This window comes from Anticarsia gemmatalis, chromosome 13, assembly GCF_050436995.1.
Source record: "Anticarsia gemmatalis isolate Benzon Research Colony breed Stoneville strain chromosome 13, ilAntGemm2 primary, whole genome shotgun sequence".
Classification (NCBI taxonomy): domain Eukaryota; kingdom Metazoa; phylum Arthropoda; class Insecta; order Lepidoptera; family Erebidae; genus Anticarsia; species Anticarsia gemmatalis.
Genome location: NC_134757.1, coordinates 5,882,630 through 5,904,414, shown reverse-complemented (window position 1 = coordinate 5,904,414; position 21,785 = coordinate 5,882,630). Strand labels below are relative to the sequence as shown.

The 21,785-nt window shown below is 34.0% G+C and overlaps 3 protein-coding genes across 3 annotated transcripts; 1 reads left to right on the top strand and 2 right to left on the bottom strand.

The window, feature by feature from the left end:
- Positions 1–574: 574 nt before the first annotated feature.
- Positions 575–13,377, bottom strand: LOC142978024 (protein phosphatase PTC7 homolog). The gene is made up of 5 exons (XM_076122244.1): positions 12,918–13,377; positions 9,862–10,041; positions 7,744–7,942; positions 3,778–4,037; positions 575–3,334 (listed from the first exon to the last, which is right to left on the bottom strand). Exons 1-5 carry the CDS (start codon positions 13,144–13,146, stop codon positions 3,285–3,287), a joined length of 918 nt encoding a protein of 305 aa, XP_075978359.1. The 5' UTR covers positions 13,147–13,377; the 3' UTR covers positions 575–3,284.
- Positions 13,378–14,074: 697 nt separating this feature from the next.
- AP-2alpha (adaptor protein complex 2, subunit alpha) lies at positions 14,075–19,155 on the top strand. The gene has a single exon (XM_076121346.1). The coding sequence runs from the start codon at positions 14,307–14,309 to the stop codon at positions 17,097–17,099; it is 2,793 nt and encodes a 930-aa protein (XP_075977461.1). The 5' UTR covers positions 14,075–14,306; the 3' UTR covers positions 17,100–19,155.
- Positions 19,150–21,384, bottom strand: LOC142977458 (uncharacterized). The gene is made up of 6 exons (XM_076121347.1): positions 21,226–21,384; positions 20,822–21,028; positions 20,523–20,704; positions 20,265–20,388; positions 19,452–19,648; positions 19,150–19,343 (listed from the first exon to the last, which is right to left on the bottom strand). The coding sequence occupies exons 2-6, from the start codon at positions 21,023–21,025 to the stop codon at positions 19,289–19,291; spliced, it is 762 nt and encodes a 253-aa protein (XP_075977462.1). The 5' UTR covers positions 21,026–21,028; positions 21,226–21,384; the 3' UTR covers positions 19,150–19,288.
- Positions 21,385–21,785: the final 401 nt, after the last annotated feature.

Below are 21,785 nucleotides of genomic sequence, written 5' to 3'. Positions count from 1 at the left end.
GTTAGTTATTCGTACAAAACTAGCTTCTTAGTAATGTCAGAACTCCTACCAAGTGTATTTACCTAAAATGATTAGGTAATTGTAAAGACTCAGAAGGCGTTGATAAGCAATGACCTGTATTGATCAAGATAGCACAACGGGTTGTTACTTCAACCGCGACGAACGCCGAAAAAATAGACAGGATTGCTATAAATCAGCGTTAATTTACGTTTCTTACTGACCTCATTAAGCATTTAGATTAAGTTATAAAGTCGAACATTTGATCTGTTGTGTCTCAAATGCTCTACAGTAAGTAGCCTATGTTCAATAACAGGTCTTGAACTACCTTTCTCCATGTAAAATTTTAAAATAATCGGTTAAGCAGTTAGTCGTGGAAACGGACAGACATCCACATTAACAATATTGTTATCGATTTTCCTATACTACTTAGTAACAAAACTTATTAAGGATAGTTATCACAAATAGGTAAGGCAGTTTAGTAGACAACTAAGAAGAAAATAGCCTTGTCATGATTATGTGACAAAACACTATCAGCAATGAACTAATAAGGGTTTGGTGTAAATCAAAGATTAGATCGTAATCAGAATTGTTTATTCTATTTTCACGCAATATTCATAGTGAATTCGAATTTACAACAGGTGGATAAGTTTGATTTACTATATAAATTAGCAATTGATGGACACTGCATATTGTATGCTTTAAGAAAAGCTGCCGGATTCGTTTCCAGGACAAGTGTTTGCTGCAACAGTATTTTGTAAACTACAGCTTGTCTGAAAGCATATCTTTAGGACTTTTTCTATGGTTAACATGGTCGATATTCTAATAGTAGTGGTACAGCTAATTGCAGCTAGGCTATGCAAATGTTACTCAATTTGCAAAAGCAAGGCCGCAATAGGCTGGCTAGTACAAACCTGCGCAGTTGAAGACTATTTATAATAATAATATTTCCTGACAGTTAGTTACTGCATCTTTTTACAATAATACAGTTCCTATATGCGTTTGTCTTTCATCATAATAATCAATCGCATGCGCAGGTTTCGATAGATAAGAGCGATTGTTAATACAATAAGCCATGACCAGTGCAAATATTAAAATGCTTCTACAAACCTATATTGCATAGGTTTTCTCGGTTCATGTTTATCTCTCACGGTTAACAAGCCCGTTTTTATAAACAAAATTAAATGCATTTACATGATAAGTTATTTATTATAAATTATATCTGCAGAACAATGGCTTGCTGTATTAAGAATCGTACCTAAAATACATCTATACAATCCAATAATTTACAAATCGCAATATTATTATGTTATTGTTTGAAATGAATGACAAATGGGTAATGTTGCATCTTATTAGATGTCAAGCATTATTTAAAATGTTTTGTAGCTTGCATCCTAATATAACATTGATTTACTACTTAAAGCCTAGTTTGTACATTGATCTTGTTCAAACGATCGCAAGAACCAATGAGCCGAACCAGCAACCACTTAATCATTCGTGTCCAAAGTGCTATTATGTTGGGTTTGTTTCCAAGCGTGGTGACAGATTGACTCAAGCATAAGTATGAACAAGGACGTGTGTACTAGGCTTTACTTCTATTTTTATAGCCGAAACTATCAGGATAAGGTGTCAAGCGTATACAGTCTAAACTAATTGCTGCTAAAGAGCGACTAAGATTTCTAATTTTAGCAGACTAACAAAATGGATTTATATCACAAATGAAATTATAACTGATTTAATAAAAAAAAAACATACGATAATTCTCAATCATTACACGTATAATTTACATAAAAATTTATAAAAGGAAAATATCTTGTCTCAGTGTAGAACCGTTAGATGTGATAGTTCTTCAACATCATTAAATCTACTAGTAACAACAAGAACAGTACATCTAGTCGTATTCAGTCTTCATTCAAACTCTCACACTCAATTCCAAAACTTTCGACATCAATACAGAGCTGATTATTAAAAATATAAAGTGCAGAATATTCAACATTGAAATCACACAATATTAACACTAAAAATTACTATTTTGTACAATTGGGCCACAAAATCAAAACGTACAATATCAAAAAGGCGGCATGATATTCTCGATAAATAAAAACATTTTGTTCTTCCCTCGTCATCGTGAGGAAAATATTTCACTAAACAATCAAGTAAACAATGTTTCGACCCATATGTGTCTTGTCACAAGACTCGTGTACAATCTTAACAGATAACAAAAGTGGAACTGTTTTTATTTAAGTAATCTAGGTCTAAGAAACCTTTCGCTGACCCAATTTAAATTTTCTAAATGTTACACATTGAAAACTGGACATAGTTTTCGCAAATATAACACTGAAAAGCATTATCATCACAATATTTAAAAGCACGACAATCAGATCATGGCGTCACAGCGTGATACATCTTTGAATAAACAATTCTATTTCAAATAAACATTAAATAGACGACATTAAGTTCAGGAGGTGTCCTAGTGTTACGACTGTAAACGGACCAAGCAAATATTGTACAACACACAAACATCTTTTGAGATCATACAGAAATATTTAATTATTTTAACAAAACGGTTGCTATAGTACAAACTTATTTACACATCACTATGAACATTGTAATAATTAATTAAATGTCAAATATACATATAAACAGAGTTACAAAACAATATAAATCAACAATCATTATGTGGCGGGCACCTCCTTTACTTTCAACACAAGTTATGCGATTTTTTTTAAATTACAGATCATTTACAACAAAAAGGTCCAAAGATTTAATTTTTCGTTTTTTTGGCTTCGTTGTTATCACTACGGTTTAAGTGTCGCCCGGAGCAGCGCGTTGTGAGCATACATACGAACATAGTCTCCTTTACATAAGAATCACAACCCAACGTTTATTGTAAGTAGATAGATAAAACTTAATTAAATCGCTGCGGAAGGTTTTCACAACGAATTTTCCGCCTAGTCACGCCTAGTTATAATCAAATTAACCAGCATAGCTGTATAGGTAAATCTATACGAAATAGGTTTCGTTATTATAACAATATAACAAATCAATAAATCAATGTAAAACCTTGTTCTCATTTAGTTGTTTGTGATTTAGAAACAAATGCTTATTACTATTTAATCACACCATTAAATGCTAAATTATTAGCGTGACTACGTTCGTATGTGTACTCTGTAGATGCAATAAAGCCTCACCGCTCCGGGCGACCCTTGACAACAAAATTTTGCAGTACCTAATCTTGAACAAAAATATACCTAAAATCTACCTACATAAATCACATGGGGACATTTTCATAGCGCTACAATCGCAAGTAGCACCGTTATGTCGTCCGGTTTTCCCCCTGTAACACAAAGAAGTTGATTCATTAGTACACTGTCCAACAAGCTAAATTAATTATAATAGAACATTGTTAGCTGCAACTACAGTTACTAAATTTAACATCTTTAGGTTTAGTTTCGCAATACTCAGTAATTAGCAACCGAGAGTTTGGAAATGTGCCCGATAGTTGATGATGACTATTTCCTATTACGCAACATCTTACCGAACTAGTAATTAGTGCGTGTAATAAAATGGTCTTCCTAATTTTTGGACATCATAATAATATAATCTTAGAATGTGGTATTGTATAATTTGTTTTGATGCAATTTCTGCGAAATAATCTGCATTAAGCCTTTGGCAATCGCTCTGTGAAGATTGATATTCAACCTAATTCGTTGAGATTAGATGCTGACCGTATTACGTAGTTAAAATAGGGCTTTGATAAGGAATGATTGATGCACTTACCGATAGCGTCAATGCCATTCTGTCGCGCGCTCTTAGCGAAGGGCGACATGTAGCAGCGATCGAAGGAGAGGTTGCGGGCCATCCACGCGATGGAGTTGGCGACGGCCTGCAGTCGCTCCGTGTTGCCGGCGAGGCCCTGCGCGCGGCGCATCTCGCCCACTAGTACCGGCTCCGGCACGTTGTCGAACACGCCGTCTGTCGCCACCAGGATCACGTCACCGCACTCCACTGAGAACTCTGACGTCTCCGCTGATTCTGGCCTGAATACAACCAAAAATAAACATTTAAAATTTGGGAAATTAAATTAATTTTTGGTACATGTTACCCACGTCATATTATTATCTTATTACCTCTTACATACATATTGTCAAATTCTTGTTCTCTCTTTTTAATAGTAGTACCCATTGATTGGTATGTTAAGTATTGCCTCTAACCAAGTAATCACTATTTATATTTAGGTATGATCAAATAAATATTATGCCTGTCTAAGTTACAATATTAAATTAATGAGTATTTGAAAGAAGCAGCAATAAATTCAAGGCTACTTTTTATAACCAATCATCTTACAAATATTTGTTTATTTACAAATTGATCATGTGTAATAAGGTGCAACTTATGTTATCATTTAAAAATCTGTTCATCTTTGCTTGTGGTAGAAACACAATCCTGCAATTTATGTGGAAATCTAAATGACAGATGGTCTTTTAAAACAAAAAACATACGCCACGTGTGGCTAATGAGTGAATGACACATGTGGTAGTATTTTTTACAACATGAAAGACTCACAGCAAGAGAGGTATAGACTTAAAATAGCTAAAAGTTAATGTAATTAATTACTTTTTATATGTAAGAAGCTATTATTAAAATAGCAGCCGTTTTATAGTTATTTGCGGATCTTTACTTTAAAATTAAATCTTTTCAGTCTATTCACACGCTCCTTTCTTTTGTAGAACAAAAAGGATCTCATATAATTTTCAAAGCACATAATTTATCATTCACGAATGACACTCACAAATTGCATCAAATTATTCAGCAACAAAGCCCAACGCAATCCTTTAAGTGGCGTTTTAACAAATTCAGTTTTATCTGCATGAACCTAGTATTAATATCCTGCCTGTAGGCAGGATATTAATAATAGGCAACAGTAATTAATAGGCAACAGTAAATGGATACTAATTGAAGCTAATATTTAATTATACAGTGGACTTTGAAGTCACTCGATTCATTGAAGCAATAATTTTCAATCGTTAGCACTAAAGAAAAACATCTATTCAATATTTTTTTTTCAATGTTAAAATAAATGTTAGTGTAATTAACCAATGATTATGTGTAGGATGTTTTACCGTATCGTTTAACATTGACCATGTAAATCCCCTTTGTTTATGGTCCATTAGATACGTCAGCACATACAAACATAGTCAGTCATAAAACAGCAGTCTATTCTGCTAATTCATTGGTTTTACTTTGTAGTAAAACAACGAAACGGTTAAGTATATGCAAAATTCGGCGGCCTTGCCTAAGAATTTTGCAAACAAAAAATGGAGAAGTTTTGAGTTTTACAAATTTTGTACACACTTATTATAACAATCGGTAAAAAAACGTTTAACAGTTGTTGCGGAATTAACAAAGATTGACGCAATCAAACTGCCTACAAAATAGTAAAAATGTAAACATTATAAACATGAACGAACAGTAGTAGAGACGTAAAAAACATGGACTTTACACTCGATCGTTTATCTACGCATGCGACACACTGATCGTACTGACCATGGTGAGATGTTATAACCCAATTCTAGGATGCTGGTACTCTACTAGCCTCACATTAGTGTACTGTGACGTCACACGACGTCGTTTATTTGATGTCAGTGATGTAATTAAATAAAAATGTCAATAACCTCACGGCTATCGTTCTTCGTTCTTCCCCACTCATTCAAGCAATCGTATTTATACTAACAGGACATTAATGAAGTTAATTAAAATACGCTCTTTTGTACCAATAATAAACAAGTAAACATAGTTCCATAAATTTAAGAGAACGCACGAGGGTTTAATGATTTGGCAAAATTCCAATGAGCTAAAAATTCTAATATTAGTGCATACAGAAATACAACAGCTGTTTGTGGAATGAGCACATGACTACTAGTCTCGTGGTGGGAGCATAGCAAGTCTTATGACTGCCGTACAGCGTACTGCGGAGTCTGCGGAGACCAAATCGGGAGAGCGGATATCATAATACCATTGTTTACGTTCTTATTTCCTGAGCTAAACACTCGTGATAACAGACAAAGATCTCCTTTTAGTCCAATTAATTAATAAGATTTGTTGATATTTGTGTCATGCTCTTTGACCTCTATACGATTGTAAGTACAAGGTCGTCTAGGTTCATGAATATGCATTTCATGCTGATTCAAAATAATGATTAAGTCATTATATAATGTTATTAGGTACATAAGAATTAAGTGCTCTAATTGTAAGAGTTCTTACGTAAGTTACATAACAATCGGTCATCTGTGTTAGCAGCGATGCGCTAAATATAGAACGTTTACGAGGCATTTATCAGATCAAGATCTATTGTCGTTAAGAGTATCGATGACGTGTTGTTCGAGAACACGCATTCAATAAAATACAATACAATATAAAGAATACTAAAGCACTATACAATTTCAGCTCCATTGTACATCACAATTTACAATCGCTAATGGATTTTGATGTTGCGGTGGTAGCCGAATGACCTAACGGTGTGGCTACATCATGAGTTGACAAATAAAACCGCACGATGCCAGTTAGTGGCCGCATCTCCAGTTATAACTGCTCGACATCAGTAAGTATGCAGCAACAAATTATGCATATTACGCCGGATGGAAATTTAAGAGAAGATGACTTTTAAAAGCTTAACGGTTTAAAAACAACAAAATCAATTTCGAAAATGTGTGTTGGCACGATACCAAAATAAAACTGTCAACAATACAACGCAACGTTGTATGAGTTTTCGCCCAAACTATCGTAGTTTCACATTCTTGCGGCAGAAATGCACGCCAAATATAATATCATAGCGATCGATACTGTTTTCGTGTGAGCCATATATTAACATACATAAAACCTTCATAACGTGTACACCATTATCTCTATTGAAATAACCTTTCGCTCTAAATCTGATAGTATCATCAAGAAAATATGACGCACTATATTTCTTTAATCAACTCACTGAATACACATGATAAACATTATGTACATAAATAACATTCCCGGGACAGTGAGTACAATGTCATTTTAAAATTATCTTGATTTGATATCACCTACATTTTTACTATATTTTGTAAGTACTGTTTTATTTCTGTGCACGATGTTTTTGAATGACATTGCATGCTACTTTTATATTTTTTAGCACAAAAATGAGGACAAATGTATTATACTACGAGTGTGAATCATCAATACACATCTTCAAGGCTTATGGATCAATTTGTCAAAACTTGTAGTGGTACAAGTTAGGAAAAGCAAAATCTATAATTAATTTTAGAATCGCAACATATTGGACTGGTGCAAATCAATGCGTCATTGCAGTAATACTTCATTATGTTAGAGTCACGACAATGTTATTATGTAAACAATACCTTTACCATGTCTTAAATAGTGTTTCTTATAATAAATCATATGACATAGAAAGATATTTAAATGAGAATATTATTTATAGTACCATAACTGTCTAGCTTTAAGATCAGGGGCTAGGGCAAACGTAAAACCATGTAGAAATTAGCAATAAAAATGCTAGTGAGCAATAAAATATACCTTATCGTCTGGATATAATCGCTCGTCTCGACTTAGCTACTGTCATACTGCGGCAATAAACTTACTGCATTGCGTACGAAAATTACTTCTCTTTTCTGTGCAATACGGTACATATTTGCTTGTACCTGTCAATGTGTTAGTCCCAAATAAATGTGGAGTAATTTGAGTCAGTGTATGTACCTGTCACTTAGCACATTCCGGTCATGTCCGGGTGGCGGCAGGCTGAGCTGGTACGGTGTGTTGAAGTAGTGTTGTTGCTCATGAGAGCGGTGGACGACGCGGCCTCCTCGCACGACCATGTACCCGCTATCGCCGATGTTGGCGGCGCGCATCACGCTCTCTGTGCGGTCTAGGATCATCACACATGCTGTACTACTGCCTGCAATACAAAAAACAATACATGAAGCTATAAAACTGAACCTGTAGCGGCTGTAGCACAATTATCTACAATCGGTAATGTCGAGTATCGAGAATTTGACATTTAAAATATACTGCTGAAATAGTTCCTACGGGGCCCGCCAGAGGCACTGATCAAAGCGATAGCCAGCTTAATAAATTTGTATGCTTATTATGAATTTTAGTGTATTTTTACCCTTTGGACGATGGAATCACCTCATGTTTATCTTTACACAATAGTAAAACAACAAACATTGATAGTTTATCATTCTAGGAAGTCACTTACTTAAAAAATACTATGCGACATTACGAACCGTACCTACGCCCATCAAATAAATCATTGGCGATCACTAATGATGCAATATCTCTTTAACTACGAGGGGTCAATTCTTCGCATTAAGAATAATGGTACATTTTAAAATGGAACAATCGTATCATGTAAACAAACGTTCACAGGAGGTCCAATATCAACAAGAATGTCGGCAACCTACAATATTATCAGTGTTCAATTAATTTCTTCCAATAAGCAACCTTATTGATACCTTACAGACTGGCTCATAAGAAAAATAGCTATGTCTTTTCATTATTCAGCATCTTACGGAATAATTTAATATGTATGTTTTTTCAAAGGATATGTCGGTCGAAGAATCAGTGCGACAGCGCGAAAAACGTTTAACAAAAAATGTTCTAATATTTAACCATTTTAGTAGAGTGGCAAAAGATAAATATTTACGTACAAATTATAATCATAATGCTAAGCAAATCTTGATTTATCACAAGATCAGTGGGTTCCATTCTCGAGTCGTGTGTGGAAATAGGAAGCGTGTCCGGTAAACGCTATAATACGGTAAATAGCCGGTAATCACCTGTCACTTGAGTCTGAAAGACATTCTTGTTCTTGACGGAAACTGGGTACATTAACACACCTCTAACCAGCTCTTAGAGGGCATGCATGCACGTCGTGACAACAACAAATATGTAAAATTATGTAGGTACTAACTTTACGTGCGAGACATAAATACTCTCGCAAATTTGAATAGGTACAGGCAAGTTTCATTTTCAGAAAAACAAAATATCGGGTTCACGCTGTTCAAAACAACTTGTTGAACTTGCCCCTTTTGAATGTTAATGGAAAGGACAAATAAATATTTAATATCACGCCTGTTATGCCTGAAGGCGCAGAGAGAGATGTTTGTAATGTACACACCACACACGTTTCCCCATTAACAATGTCAGTCCCATGTTTTAGAGGACGAGCCTGTCGCCATTTACCGTTCACGTTACGAAACTATTGAGAAATTACCGAATATAAATTGACCAATACTTTGTAGTAGTAGTAGTAGTAGTAGTAATTGACTAGTACTTTGCCCGATTCGGGAATCAAACCCAAAATCTCATGATGAGCAGACAGATACACTATCGACCGTGCCACAGAAGCTGTCAGTGGAAAGCACAAATAACGTCAAATCTCATTTTCTACAGACAACATGGTATACATGATCTGCTCAGGCTGTAATAACAAAGATACTGGTAATTTTAAGACTTGTGTATACTTGCCCTAATTCTCATAAGTTAATCAAAATGTTGAAGGCGAGGTGTTTTTATAGCCAACATAGTAGAAGATAAAAGTGCATTAAGCCTGATAACACTGGCTTAATCTCTTTGGCTTTTTTATTGCTTTTACAAAAATACCCTCAATATTTCAGTATGTACTGAAATAAGAAATATGTGTGTGATATGTAATATTTATATTAGTTTTAATCCTGTTTATGGTTCCCTACTTTATGGACAATTTGGCCATCTTGTATAATAATCTTTTGTTTCAGGATAACTGATGACCTAGGTTCATCACACCTCCATCAATGACTTAGTATAAAATTGTTGTTAGGAAAAAATATTTACCTAATATTGGTTTCTTGTGTTCCAATAATTCATAATAGGACTTGGCTAGTAAATCTCCTGGTTCTGTGAGCTTGAAGTGTCCCATCTGGACCAGCCTTTCACATGTCCTCATCAGGTAGGAGGAGAACTCCCCTGGGTCAATACCATAGGCACGCCATCCTCCAACACCGTCTGCCACACCTGTACATAAAGTTATACCATTATTATCCCACATAATTGAACAAGTCTCCAACCAAAGAGAAAAAGGGCCACAGAATAGCTTTGAGTCCACCAACTCAGTCATGTGGAGCTAAAATACTCCTAAATACAATCAATAAATTAAATATAGGTATATTTAACAATAAACTATAATGTGTGTCTTTGTATTTCTCAAGTATTTTATGAGTAACAAATTAAATAACAGTATACCTATTAGAACTGGTTGTAAAATATATGAGTCTTAGTTTATGACTTTCCTTTAGTTTAGCTAGTAACATTGACTGGATAATAGCTTGTTTCACAGCTAATGGATAAGTATCAGATAGGCTATCTCATAAAGTGAGGGTAGGTGTATGAAAACAACTGCCAAAATGCCACCTTTTTTAAGCAGTGGTGAATCCAGATCTTATTCTACTAACTGTAATAAAAGTGACTATGCATTTGGTATGATCTAAATTGTTTTTATGATTTGTCTGTAAAATATTTCCAGACAGAATGATGTTTTCTTCTTTATCTAAACAAACATTTGTTGATATCAACAATTGATGTGTGTAGATGACACAATAGATGACTTTCCTAGACAATATAAGTAAAGCTCTTAAGATAAGACTACTTAGAATTTGTTTAGAACATTTATTTATGATTGCACTATCAATGAGCACTTACAATAAAACATTTTTTCATCACACAGAACTAGATATCTTAGTTTACTCATCATATTATCAAGGAAATATCTATTAGTTTTAGATAACCATAGTTTACCTTTTATACTAGTTCAATTTTTTTTATAATAAACGAAATTTTCGCAAGCCATAATCAATTAATTTGTTAAATTTAAGCTGGCTAGTTATTATAGTTAGTGTCACAAAAATTCATCCTCACAAGTAATTAAAATATGATTAATAAACATATAAAACGACCAATGTTTAACTGCAATAGTAAATCAAATAAATCTCTCTGTATACCTTAATGAATTACTTTTTTATAAATGAGCTGAATTTTGCACCCTAGCAAATGCTTCTAACAAGATCTGCCAACATTGAAACCATGGTTTTTACTTTATTATCTATCCTAAATAAATTAAATAGACTAAATATGGTGACATGTGACACATAAACATGTGCTCTTTCCAGTCATATCTATCACCTATCAACTTTGCCTTAACCCCTGTATGTCTAATAACTAGGTATATCCTGTTTCTCACAATCCATTCATCTCTTGTTTGTGTTCTTCAACTCACATGTTCATTCACTTTCATACTCCTTATGAATAAAACTAGTATTTATTTATAAGAATCAAGCATCTGCCCAAGCCCTTATTCACAAAAATATATGAAGTTATGAAAGGCTTATAAAGAGTTTTGTTTCTTTCACTCCTGAGCGAAATGAAAAAGAGAAAACATATTTTAGTATGTTTTTTAACCAAAATAGGTTTATAGTGTGTTTATTAATAAGAGGGTTAGATTATAAGCTAGGTCTAACATTGCACATTTTATATCAGAAATTAATAAATATCCAGTGAACTATTTAGGTACATTATTATTTAATGTTTATATTACTTAGTGCAATATTTTGTCCTTAGGTATGTAAGCAACATAATTACTAAGCAACTACCAGTTTACTAAAATATGAGGAGGAAAATGAACACTCAATAAATTATGCATTCAAGATCTGTACCTAAGGTCAGGTTAAAGAAGATATAACCAATCGACTGCATATTTTAATTTTGTATGTAAAAAATGCATTTGGTATTGTTTTCTATAGATTATACATGTTGTATGGAGGGCTAAAGACAGCCAGGCAGCCGGTTGTTAAAACATAGCCAAATCCCTTTTTTAAAGTGTGTTTCAGAGAAAAAACATGTCATGCTGACCCCTACTAATGTGGGACAAGGAAAAAATGAAAGAAGACGTCAGGTACACCATCTTTTACTCCCACACTGAGAATTTCTCTTGTGTTTTGGTGAGTTTTACCAACATACAATCAATGGACACAAAGTACCAGACGCTAATCAACATTTTGTGGAACACACAAAAATTACTCCATCAGGAAATCAAACCCACTACCTCCTGAGGCAATTACCACTGCACCATAGAGGCAGTCAAAAACAACAATATACTTGATTATGTTGTGAAACTAATTTCTAATATATTATCTTACAAAAAGCAGGTCATACTATTATAAATGTCTATGGAATTATTATCATAGAGTCAAAGTGTTATCACAGCTATCATTAGATAAACTTATAATCAGACTACTACATCTAATTAATGTTTTGTTATTGAAATTTAATAAAATAAACCCAGGTAAATATGATTTTTAAAGCATTTATGATGCAATATTAACAAAATAAAATTACCTACATAGATTTGAAAATGTTTTTGAGTTCAGGATAATAACTTTCATTTCACATATATCACTACAAGGACACTAGTTTAGTATCAATTCATGTTTTTTGATAAATTATGTGTATAATTTTGGAAAATATATCCTAATGTATGTTATAATATAGTTATTATAATTATTTATCGATAATGATTCTACAATTTAAATTATAATAAGCTGTTGCTATTAATACTTTTCACTTTAGATAAAGATGTAAGTGTGCTTTGTTTCAATATAATAAACAATGTTTTCTGCATTATTAATTTAAGCATTCTGTTCAACAAATTAGTCTTTTAGCAATAAACAAATGTGATTTTTAAGTATTTTAGATTAAAATATATTATAAACAATAAAATGTCACAAATGCCAAAAAAAGTAATATTCACTAGATAAAACTTAGGATGTTTGATACATAAATAGCATGATGGGTTAACAATACCAAGCATTTTCTTGTAGTAAAAAACAATGCCTTACCAATAACATCCGCATTGGTGGAATTGGAGGAGAACCATGCGTCGTCACCGAATTGTCCTTTGCGTGTTCTTCCATTAGCAATGTCTTTGGGAAAACCACATACCACTGAAACTAGATAAGGGTGATTCTTTTTCGAAACATTTAATTCGGCAGCACTTGAGAAACTCGAAAGTCCATTTCTTAGAGCACGTGATAGCAGTCTCCCTGTCCAAAAAATAGACTGCATCATTCATTAGTTGAATCGTACTTTGACACCAGCGTTTCACAAGAGATCAGATGAAACTATTAATGCCATTTTTATTGAACAACAATACATAGCAGTCACATTGAACCACAACACGAATTAAAATTTATATTGTACAACAGCAAAGACGTATTTTCGATTTTTATTACATTTGTCTCGTGATCGTGACTGACGGAACGAACATTGAACGGGCTGCCATAGACTGCATGAGAAAATCATTCCATTGACTTGACTGCCATTGAGACGTAGATTTTGACAATAAACCCTTTGTTCCACTCTTTGTTCTCATATCGATTGCTTTCTTTATTGGTATATAATATACCTTAAAAAATATTGCGAAAGCTGGCTGACTTCGACTATATAGAGCACATTTGAACGTTCTTTTATTACCTATAATTTTAGGGTAAAATTATGAGGAATTATATTTTTTTATGATAACACTTTATCGTACAAATACTTAGTACCTACTGTACCTAGTAACTTGCATGGCATTCCCCTAATGATATAGTACCTACATAACTTATCTATTCTGATCAAAGCGACTGACCATTCAAAATATTTTATGGATCATTCCTGATAAGTCGTCTGGATTTACGCAACAGTGCGTTCATATCTGTAGAATTAACTTAATACTTGTTTCTTATTGTATAATGTTGACATAGTAACGAATAAAAGTATAGGCATGTCAGCTAGTCTTCAGATTTAGAAACCTATAAATAAGTTATCTAGAAAAATATATATGAAATAACTGTGGTCCGTGTATCCATAGCTTTTTATAGACTGTCAAAAGTACACTGGGTCAGTTGCCCCATGGCTTTACTAAAATGCATTCTACTGCGGAAGCAATAAAGATCACAAAAGTCTGTGCACACTTCGATTAGCGTACAATATTGATCCATAAACAATAAGCTTCGTCTGACGTTTCAAACGGATCTATGGAAAAGGAAGGCGTTGTAGAAGTAGCAGAAGAAATCTCATCTTTTCTGATATAATTGTAATGACGGCCGCTAATTGACCCGTATAATCCAACGCCGCTTTACAAGTATCTCATCTTTTACTTTAGTGATAGTATTTTGGATTCATTATTTCGTTTGAAAGTGTAAAGAAAAGGCATAAAACTGGTGTTCGATAGGTCACTTGGCAATATGCCTGCCGTCAGGGGAGATGGAATGCGAGGGCTCGCAGTCTTCATATCAGACATAAGAAACTGTAAAAGCAAAGAAGCCGAAATAAAGCGAATCAATAAGGAATTGGCCAATATACGAAGTAAGTTCAAAGGTGATAAAACACTTGATGGCTACCAGAAAAAGAAATACGTATGTAAACTCCTATTTATCTTTTTGCTGGGTCATGATATCGACTTCGGTCATATGGAGGCAGTCAACTTACTTTCATCGAACAAGTACTCCGAAAAACAAATAGGTTATCTATTCATATCAGTCCTGGTGAACACCAACAGTGATCTAATTAAGCTTATCATCCAGAGCATTAAAAATGACTTGCAGTCACGTAACCCAATCCATGTCAACTTGGCTCTGCAATGCATCGCCAATATTGGTAGCAAAGATATGGCTGAAGCTTTTGGCACAGAGATCCCAAAACTGCTTGTCTCTGGTGATACAATGGATGTGGTTAAGCAATCAGCTGCTCTTTGCCTCCTGAGATTATTCCGAAAATCACCTGAAATAATTCCTACTGGTGAGTGGACTTCTCGAATAATACATCTTTTAAATGACCCACATATGGGTGTTGTAACTGCAGCAACATCTTTGATTGATGCTCTTGTTAAAAAGAATCCAGATGAATACAAGGGTTGCGTAACATTAGCAGTTGCTAGACTTAGCAGGATTGTAACAGCCAGTTACACTGATCTACAAGATTACACCTACTACTTTGTGCCAGCTCCTTGGCTCTCTGTCAAACTGCTGAGATTACTGCAGAATTATACTCCACCCTCTGAAGAGCCTGGTGTAAGGGGACGCCTTTCAGAATGCTTGGAAACCATTTTTAACAAGGCCCAGGAACTACCCAAATCTAAGAAGGTACAACACTCCAATGCTAAAAATGCAGTGTTGTTTGAAGCTATAAGCTTGATCATACACAATGATAGTGAACCTAACTTGTTAGTGCGTGCCTGTAACCAGCTTGGCCAGTTCCTTAGCAATCGTGAGACAAATCTGCGTTACTTGGCTCTGGAATCTATGTGTCATCTTGCTACATCTGAGTTTTCTCATGAAGCTGTTAAAAAACACCAGGAAGTGGTAATACTTTCCATGAAAATGGAAAAAGATGTATCAGTCCGACAGCAGGCTGTGGACTTACTCTATGCTATGTGTGATAAGACAAATGCTGAAGAAATAGTGCAAGAAATGTTGGCTTACTTAGAAACTGCTGACTATTCTATCAGAGAGGAGATGGTATTAAAAGTAGCCATATTAGCTGAGAAATATGCCACAGATTTCACTTGGTATGTTGATGTTATCTTAAATCTTATTAGAATTGCTGGTGATTATGTATCAGAAGAAGTTTGGTACAGAGTGATACAAATTGTAATCAACAGAGAGGAAGTTCAAGCATATGCAGCTAAAACTGTCTTTGAGGCTCTGCAAGCACCAACCTGCCATGAGAACATGGTCAAAGTTGGTGGTTACATACTGGGAGAATTTGGTAACTTAATTGCAGGAGACACAAGATCTTCACCTCAAGTGCAATTTGAGCTACTCCACTCAAAATACCATCTGTGTTCTGCAGCAACTCGAGCTCTGCTCTTGTCAACATATATCAAACTTGTTAACCTTTTCCCAGAAATTAAAAATCGTGTCCAGGAAGTTTTTCGTGCTGATTCCAATCTTCGCTCCTCTGATGTAGAGCTGCAACAGCGTGCATCTGAGTACCTTCAACTGAGTATTGTTGCCAGTGTTGATGTGTTGGCTACAGTGCTTGAAGAAATGCCTGCTTTCCCAGAAAGAGAATCTTCAATCCTTGCTGTACTAAAAAAGAAAAAACCAGGACGCATACCAGATGATGTGAGGGAGTCAAAGAGCCCACAACCCACAGCAGCTCCTGCACCAGTGATTAACACCTCTACCAATAATACAAACATCTCCAGTGCAGACTTACTTGGTCTCTCCACCCCACCTGGGACTACTGCTCCAGCCACTGGAAATGGGCTACTAGATGTACTTGGAGATTTGTATACAGCTCCTAAAATAAGCCCTAGCACAGTTCAGCAGAATAATATCAAAAAGTTCTTATTCAAGAACAATGGAGTTCTGTTTGAAAATGAACTAATCCAGATTGGTGTCAAGAGTGAATTCAGACAAAATCTTGGTAGGATTGGGTTATTCTATGGGAATAAGACTCAATTCCCAATTCAGAATGTCCATCCTGAGTTACACTGGACTGATTTACACAAACTTAATGTACAAATGAAGCCAATGGAGCCAGTATTAGAGGCTGGTGCCCAAATTCAACAGATGCTAACTGCTGAATGCATTGAAGATTTTGTTGATGCTCCAAGTATGTCAGTTTCATTTGTTTACAATAATGTGCCTCAGAAGATTACAATGAAACTGCCTCTCACTCTGAATAAATTCTTTGAGCCCACTGAAATGAATGGTGAGTCATTCTTTGCAAGATGGAAGAATTTGGGAGGAGAACAACAAAGAGCACAAAAAATATTCAAAGCTCAAGGTTCTATCGACCTACCCGCGACGCGTACCAAATTAGCTGGATTTGGCATGCAGTTGCTAGATGGTATTGATCCCAATCCTGATAACTTTGTTCTTGCTGGCATTGTGCACACCAGGGTGCAGCAAGTAGGATGTCTTATGCGACTGGAACCAAACAAACAAGCTCAAATGTATAGACTGACTGTAAGATCTAGCAAGGAAACAGTCTCACACGAAATTTGCAATCTGCTAGCTGATCAATTTTAAGAGTTAAGGTAACGAGGAACCACGAAATATGAACAACATTGTTAGACAATGAATTCAGTGTAATAGTCGCCTAGAAGTTCACAGTCACTTTATATGTAGAAAATGATAAAATAATGCGTACAATTTGGAAAATATATTATGAAGCAAACACTTGTGAACTTTGCACTGAACTTAGTATGAAATGAAATCTCTTGTGTACGATTTTGGATTTATTTTATTGCTAATATAGAGTTAGGTGTTTGTAAACCGAGAATTATTTTAATTAACATTTAAAATGCGATTTGTAAGATTTGATAAGACAACACGTTACAAAGACAAGGAATATTTTCAGTCATGTTATATCAATGTTTAATATATTTAGAATGTACCAGTTCATCGCGTTTTGTAAATCAATATTCTTCCATTCATGATACCTAATTTGATATTAGTAGTCTAAAATATAAAATGATATTACTTATCATCTGTAAACAGAACATGGTAGCATATGCTTGATCACTTTACATGTCTATATAATATTGTATGTATGGTATAACAATTATACCAAATAATGCTTTATTTGTATATATAGGTAATGAGATTCTCATCCTTTATATCATGGCTGATAGTTCGTTTTATTAGGCGATGATTAAACTCTTTATTGTCACAGAAATACTGTTGTCTCGCATATTTCTAGATATATTCAAATGTATTTATGATAAAATGTAGAAAATTATAATTCATACCAAAGTAAATGTTTGGCTGTTAATGTCATCATGTATCAAAATTTGTAATCGTTTTAATGATATTATACTCAGCAGTTATTTTAAATGATATTTAAATAATAACATGTTAAACTAAATTTATGAGATTATAACTTACATGCTGTTGAGTATAATATGTTATGTCTGTAGACATTATCTCATAAAACGTATCAAATATGAAGTATAATATTGTTTCCCAATAGCTTGTATTTAAAATTACTGGTATATGTATAAAATATACCATCGCCATTTTAAAACAGTTCTCCTTATTATTTTTTATTTAATGTTCCTGTTACTTGTAGTAAATTATACATCTATCACAATTATAAAATCTCATCTTCAAGTGTAAGCTGATATACAGTATTACTTTGGGATTTACATCTTGCTATGTGTCTGATATACCTACTTAACAGCCACAATCTTGAAGGTCTTGCTAAAATCTATGTTGAGATAGTTACCAAGCTTTTTAACCCTTGTTTTTGGTGCAAAAATATGGTTAGCACTTTTATAGGAGTGTCCCTCGCGACAGAAAAAATAAAATCAATTGTAGGTACCCTCATCATGTTGCCATTATGTGGATACAAGTCATAATATATTTACACATCATGATTGGTGCTCTGTGCGTCTCAAGTCAAAATCAACATGAACTTCATAAACATTCCTATATGATAGGCCTATTTTATATTATTTTAAAAATATTTGTGGTGATTCCTTTATTTAACAGGACTTCAATATATTTTTAAATGAATCCCAATGACAACACACAATACCAGTTTCTTATTAAATATCGAAAACTAAGCTAATGTTAGTATATCAGCTTCATACTCATGACATGCATACTTATTGTACTTGTTTGTTAGAGGTTAATTAAGATGTGTTGGTGTGTGTCTTGAGTCGATAGTAGGAATCTCACAAACTTAGATGATTTATTTTCATAATGTACCACAATATAGAAGTTAGATTTAGAGACTAGTATTATGGACATAAAATGTTGTTATAAATTTATTGGTAGCAAGCATGCTAAAGTTTTCTTTGCATGGTAGTTTTGTTAAGAGAACATTAATAATAAATTAATATATCATTATAAACGTTTTTATTAATCTTGTTAAGAATGTGGTACCTATAACTGTATGTATATTATGAAATTTAAAAGAAAATATATGCTTATTTGATACATGTACACTTCGTATATATGTGTGTTTATCAAATGTAAAATATCACAAAGTGGGTGTGATTCTGTACCGGATATAGATGTTTGTTCTTGCGCTTCAAACCCATTATTGTAACTCTTAAATAAAATATTTATCCAATACGTATTTTCAATCTTTTATTTTTATCAAATATTATAAATTCATGCTCTGACAAAATACATGAACAAATAATACATTTTAACTTAAATAGAAGTGAATCTGATGAGACACTTGTACATATCTTTACATAAGTATACAATCAATCAAACCACTCTTCTACATTTGGTGAATTTTCCAGTACATCATTTGATTCACTGCAACAAAAATACCTGATTATAAAAAAAATATTTTAACATTTAAAATACCTAGCTATTGTAAGCATATACAGTTCAGATAAAAAAAACATAATAATTGTATATTACCTGTCAAGAGAAGGATCATTGCTGAACATTTCAGTGGGCACAGTGGGCGGCGCTCGCTCTGGCAATAGTTCCATATATGACTGCCGAGATTGTAGATGGCGTTCCACTTCCTCGGGCGTCATGTGACCGTCACCTGCCGATAGACCGAAGCCTAAAGCTGGTGAAACTTTAGACAGCATTGAGCCACTTGATTGATGCTGAAATTTATAATATCATAACATATAAACCATCTGGTTATCAACTGTATTGGACAGAACTTCAAATACATAAGTGTGTGTTCTTCAGTCCTCCACCTCTCATTAACAAGTTCAATTGGCTGGACAATTCTATTGATATACCTTAATGAAACCATGTTGTGATCTATAAACAATAGACATTAAAAGGGCAACAGTTTAAATCCTGTATATTAGTATGTGTAACATTCTAAGCATATTGTACACAAGACTATTATAATTTTAAAAGTAGGGTAATTGGATAAAAATTAAGAATTCAAATAGTAGTAGAATTTAGCAAGTCAACCTGCTGAAATATTCACACAGAATAGAAATCTTTTGGCTTCTGACCAGAATATTTATTAGTGAAACATAGGTATAGATCAAAATATATGTGTACACAGGTGTTCAATTTGTATATGGTATAGAAGCCACATATTTTCCAATGCTGTCATTTGGGACAGGTGTAGGAGTGAGTTTACTTCATAATTTTCCTATAAAAATTAATGTTATAATATAATAAACGAAATATTAAACCTAATCAAAATTGAATGAAGTATTTGCCTTCTACAATGAACTAGCAGATAAGTATATTAGTTACCATATGACCAGTGTTTGGTGGTTTCTTAGGAACTACTGCCCTCTTTCTTTTTACCACATTAGAACCTTTTACTGAGCAACTTGCTGACATATTCTGATTGGCAGCACCTGATTCTATCTTCTTTCTGAAAAATTGAAGTACCAAATTAGTACAACTATAAATATTTAAGAATTTGTACATAGAAGCTCTACAATAATATACTATTGTTGGGCTGTAGGGTTGTATCACTTTACAGACAAAATTGATAAGTTCAGATACCTCTTAACATCTGTACGATAATATTCAGTATCATCTGATGATTCTGTCTCCTCACTTTCAGAAGTGGTACTTTCAGGTTTTTCATATTGCAATAGTCTGTCCAAGAGGAAACTACGATCTCTAGACACCTTGAGCAATCTTTTCTGGCTGCACCTGAGTGCATCTTGAAAACATTCATTTTCCTAGAAAATAATAACACACATAATTGTTTTGAAATACTGTCTAACACGTTTTGGCATTTACTTCACGAAAGGCGTAGTTATCTATCATCATAAGCTTTAAATAGTCTGAGTGCTTACATAAATAAGAAATTTGAGTTTCTTTTTCAATGTAAGGTATTGAGCTCTGTAATTGGGCTCAGGTTCGGGTTCACTGCTGCTGTCGCTAGAATAGTCCTTGTGCGAGTCACGCGCCTGTGGAGCCTCCGAGGGTGCGCTGTTGCTAACACTCGCCTCATTAGCCTGCATGTTTGCTATAGACCGGCAGTACCACCCGTCTAGCATTTTCTGTAATAAAACCGCGTATACATCACTGCCATTATTTACTAGCACTACTAATAAGAAAAGTTGTAGATTTATGCTTTTTTTTTTCAACAATCCACTTCTTCGAAGTTGATTACATGACCATCTTTTGCTGTAAAGAATAATAAACATGTATAAACAAGTGCACATATATTATGTTATGCATAAGCATGAAAGAATACCTTGGAATAATTTTCCGACGCCAGTATAAAAACTATTAAATACACATAAGAAAAAGGAAAAATGCCTCTATTTCAATAATTTGAACACTATTTTGATTACGTTTGTTTGGTTATTTTGACAGACAGACTTTAGATTTTATACATTCAAATTCATTCGTTCATTTTTGTAAACAGCTGCAAAGCGCTTGTCTCTGGTTTATGATCTACTTCCTGTAATTAGTGTTGCCGCAGTTGCCCTAGTAATAGCAAAACACGGAACACGAGCAATGGAATTACCTCAGTAATGGTACCATAACTTGAAACGATAATGATATTAACCTAACATTTAAACAGTATCCTCTTAACAAGTCATGTTTGTATAAGCTAATTAGATTTTCAAGTAGGAATGTTGACAGACATTTGATTTAGTGTCTGTAAAATAATTATTTATGAACGCATACAAAACGTCACGCAGACGTCATTGATTTAAAACTTTCAATATTTTGTCACTAGATGTCTCTTTGCAGTGGTAGTACATTGTTATCAGTTAGGCAATATTGAATTTTCTGTAGTCCCTTGCT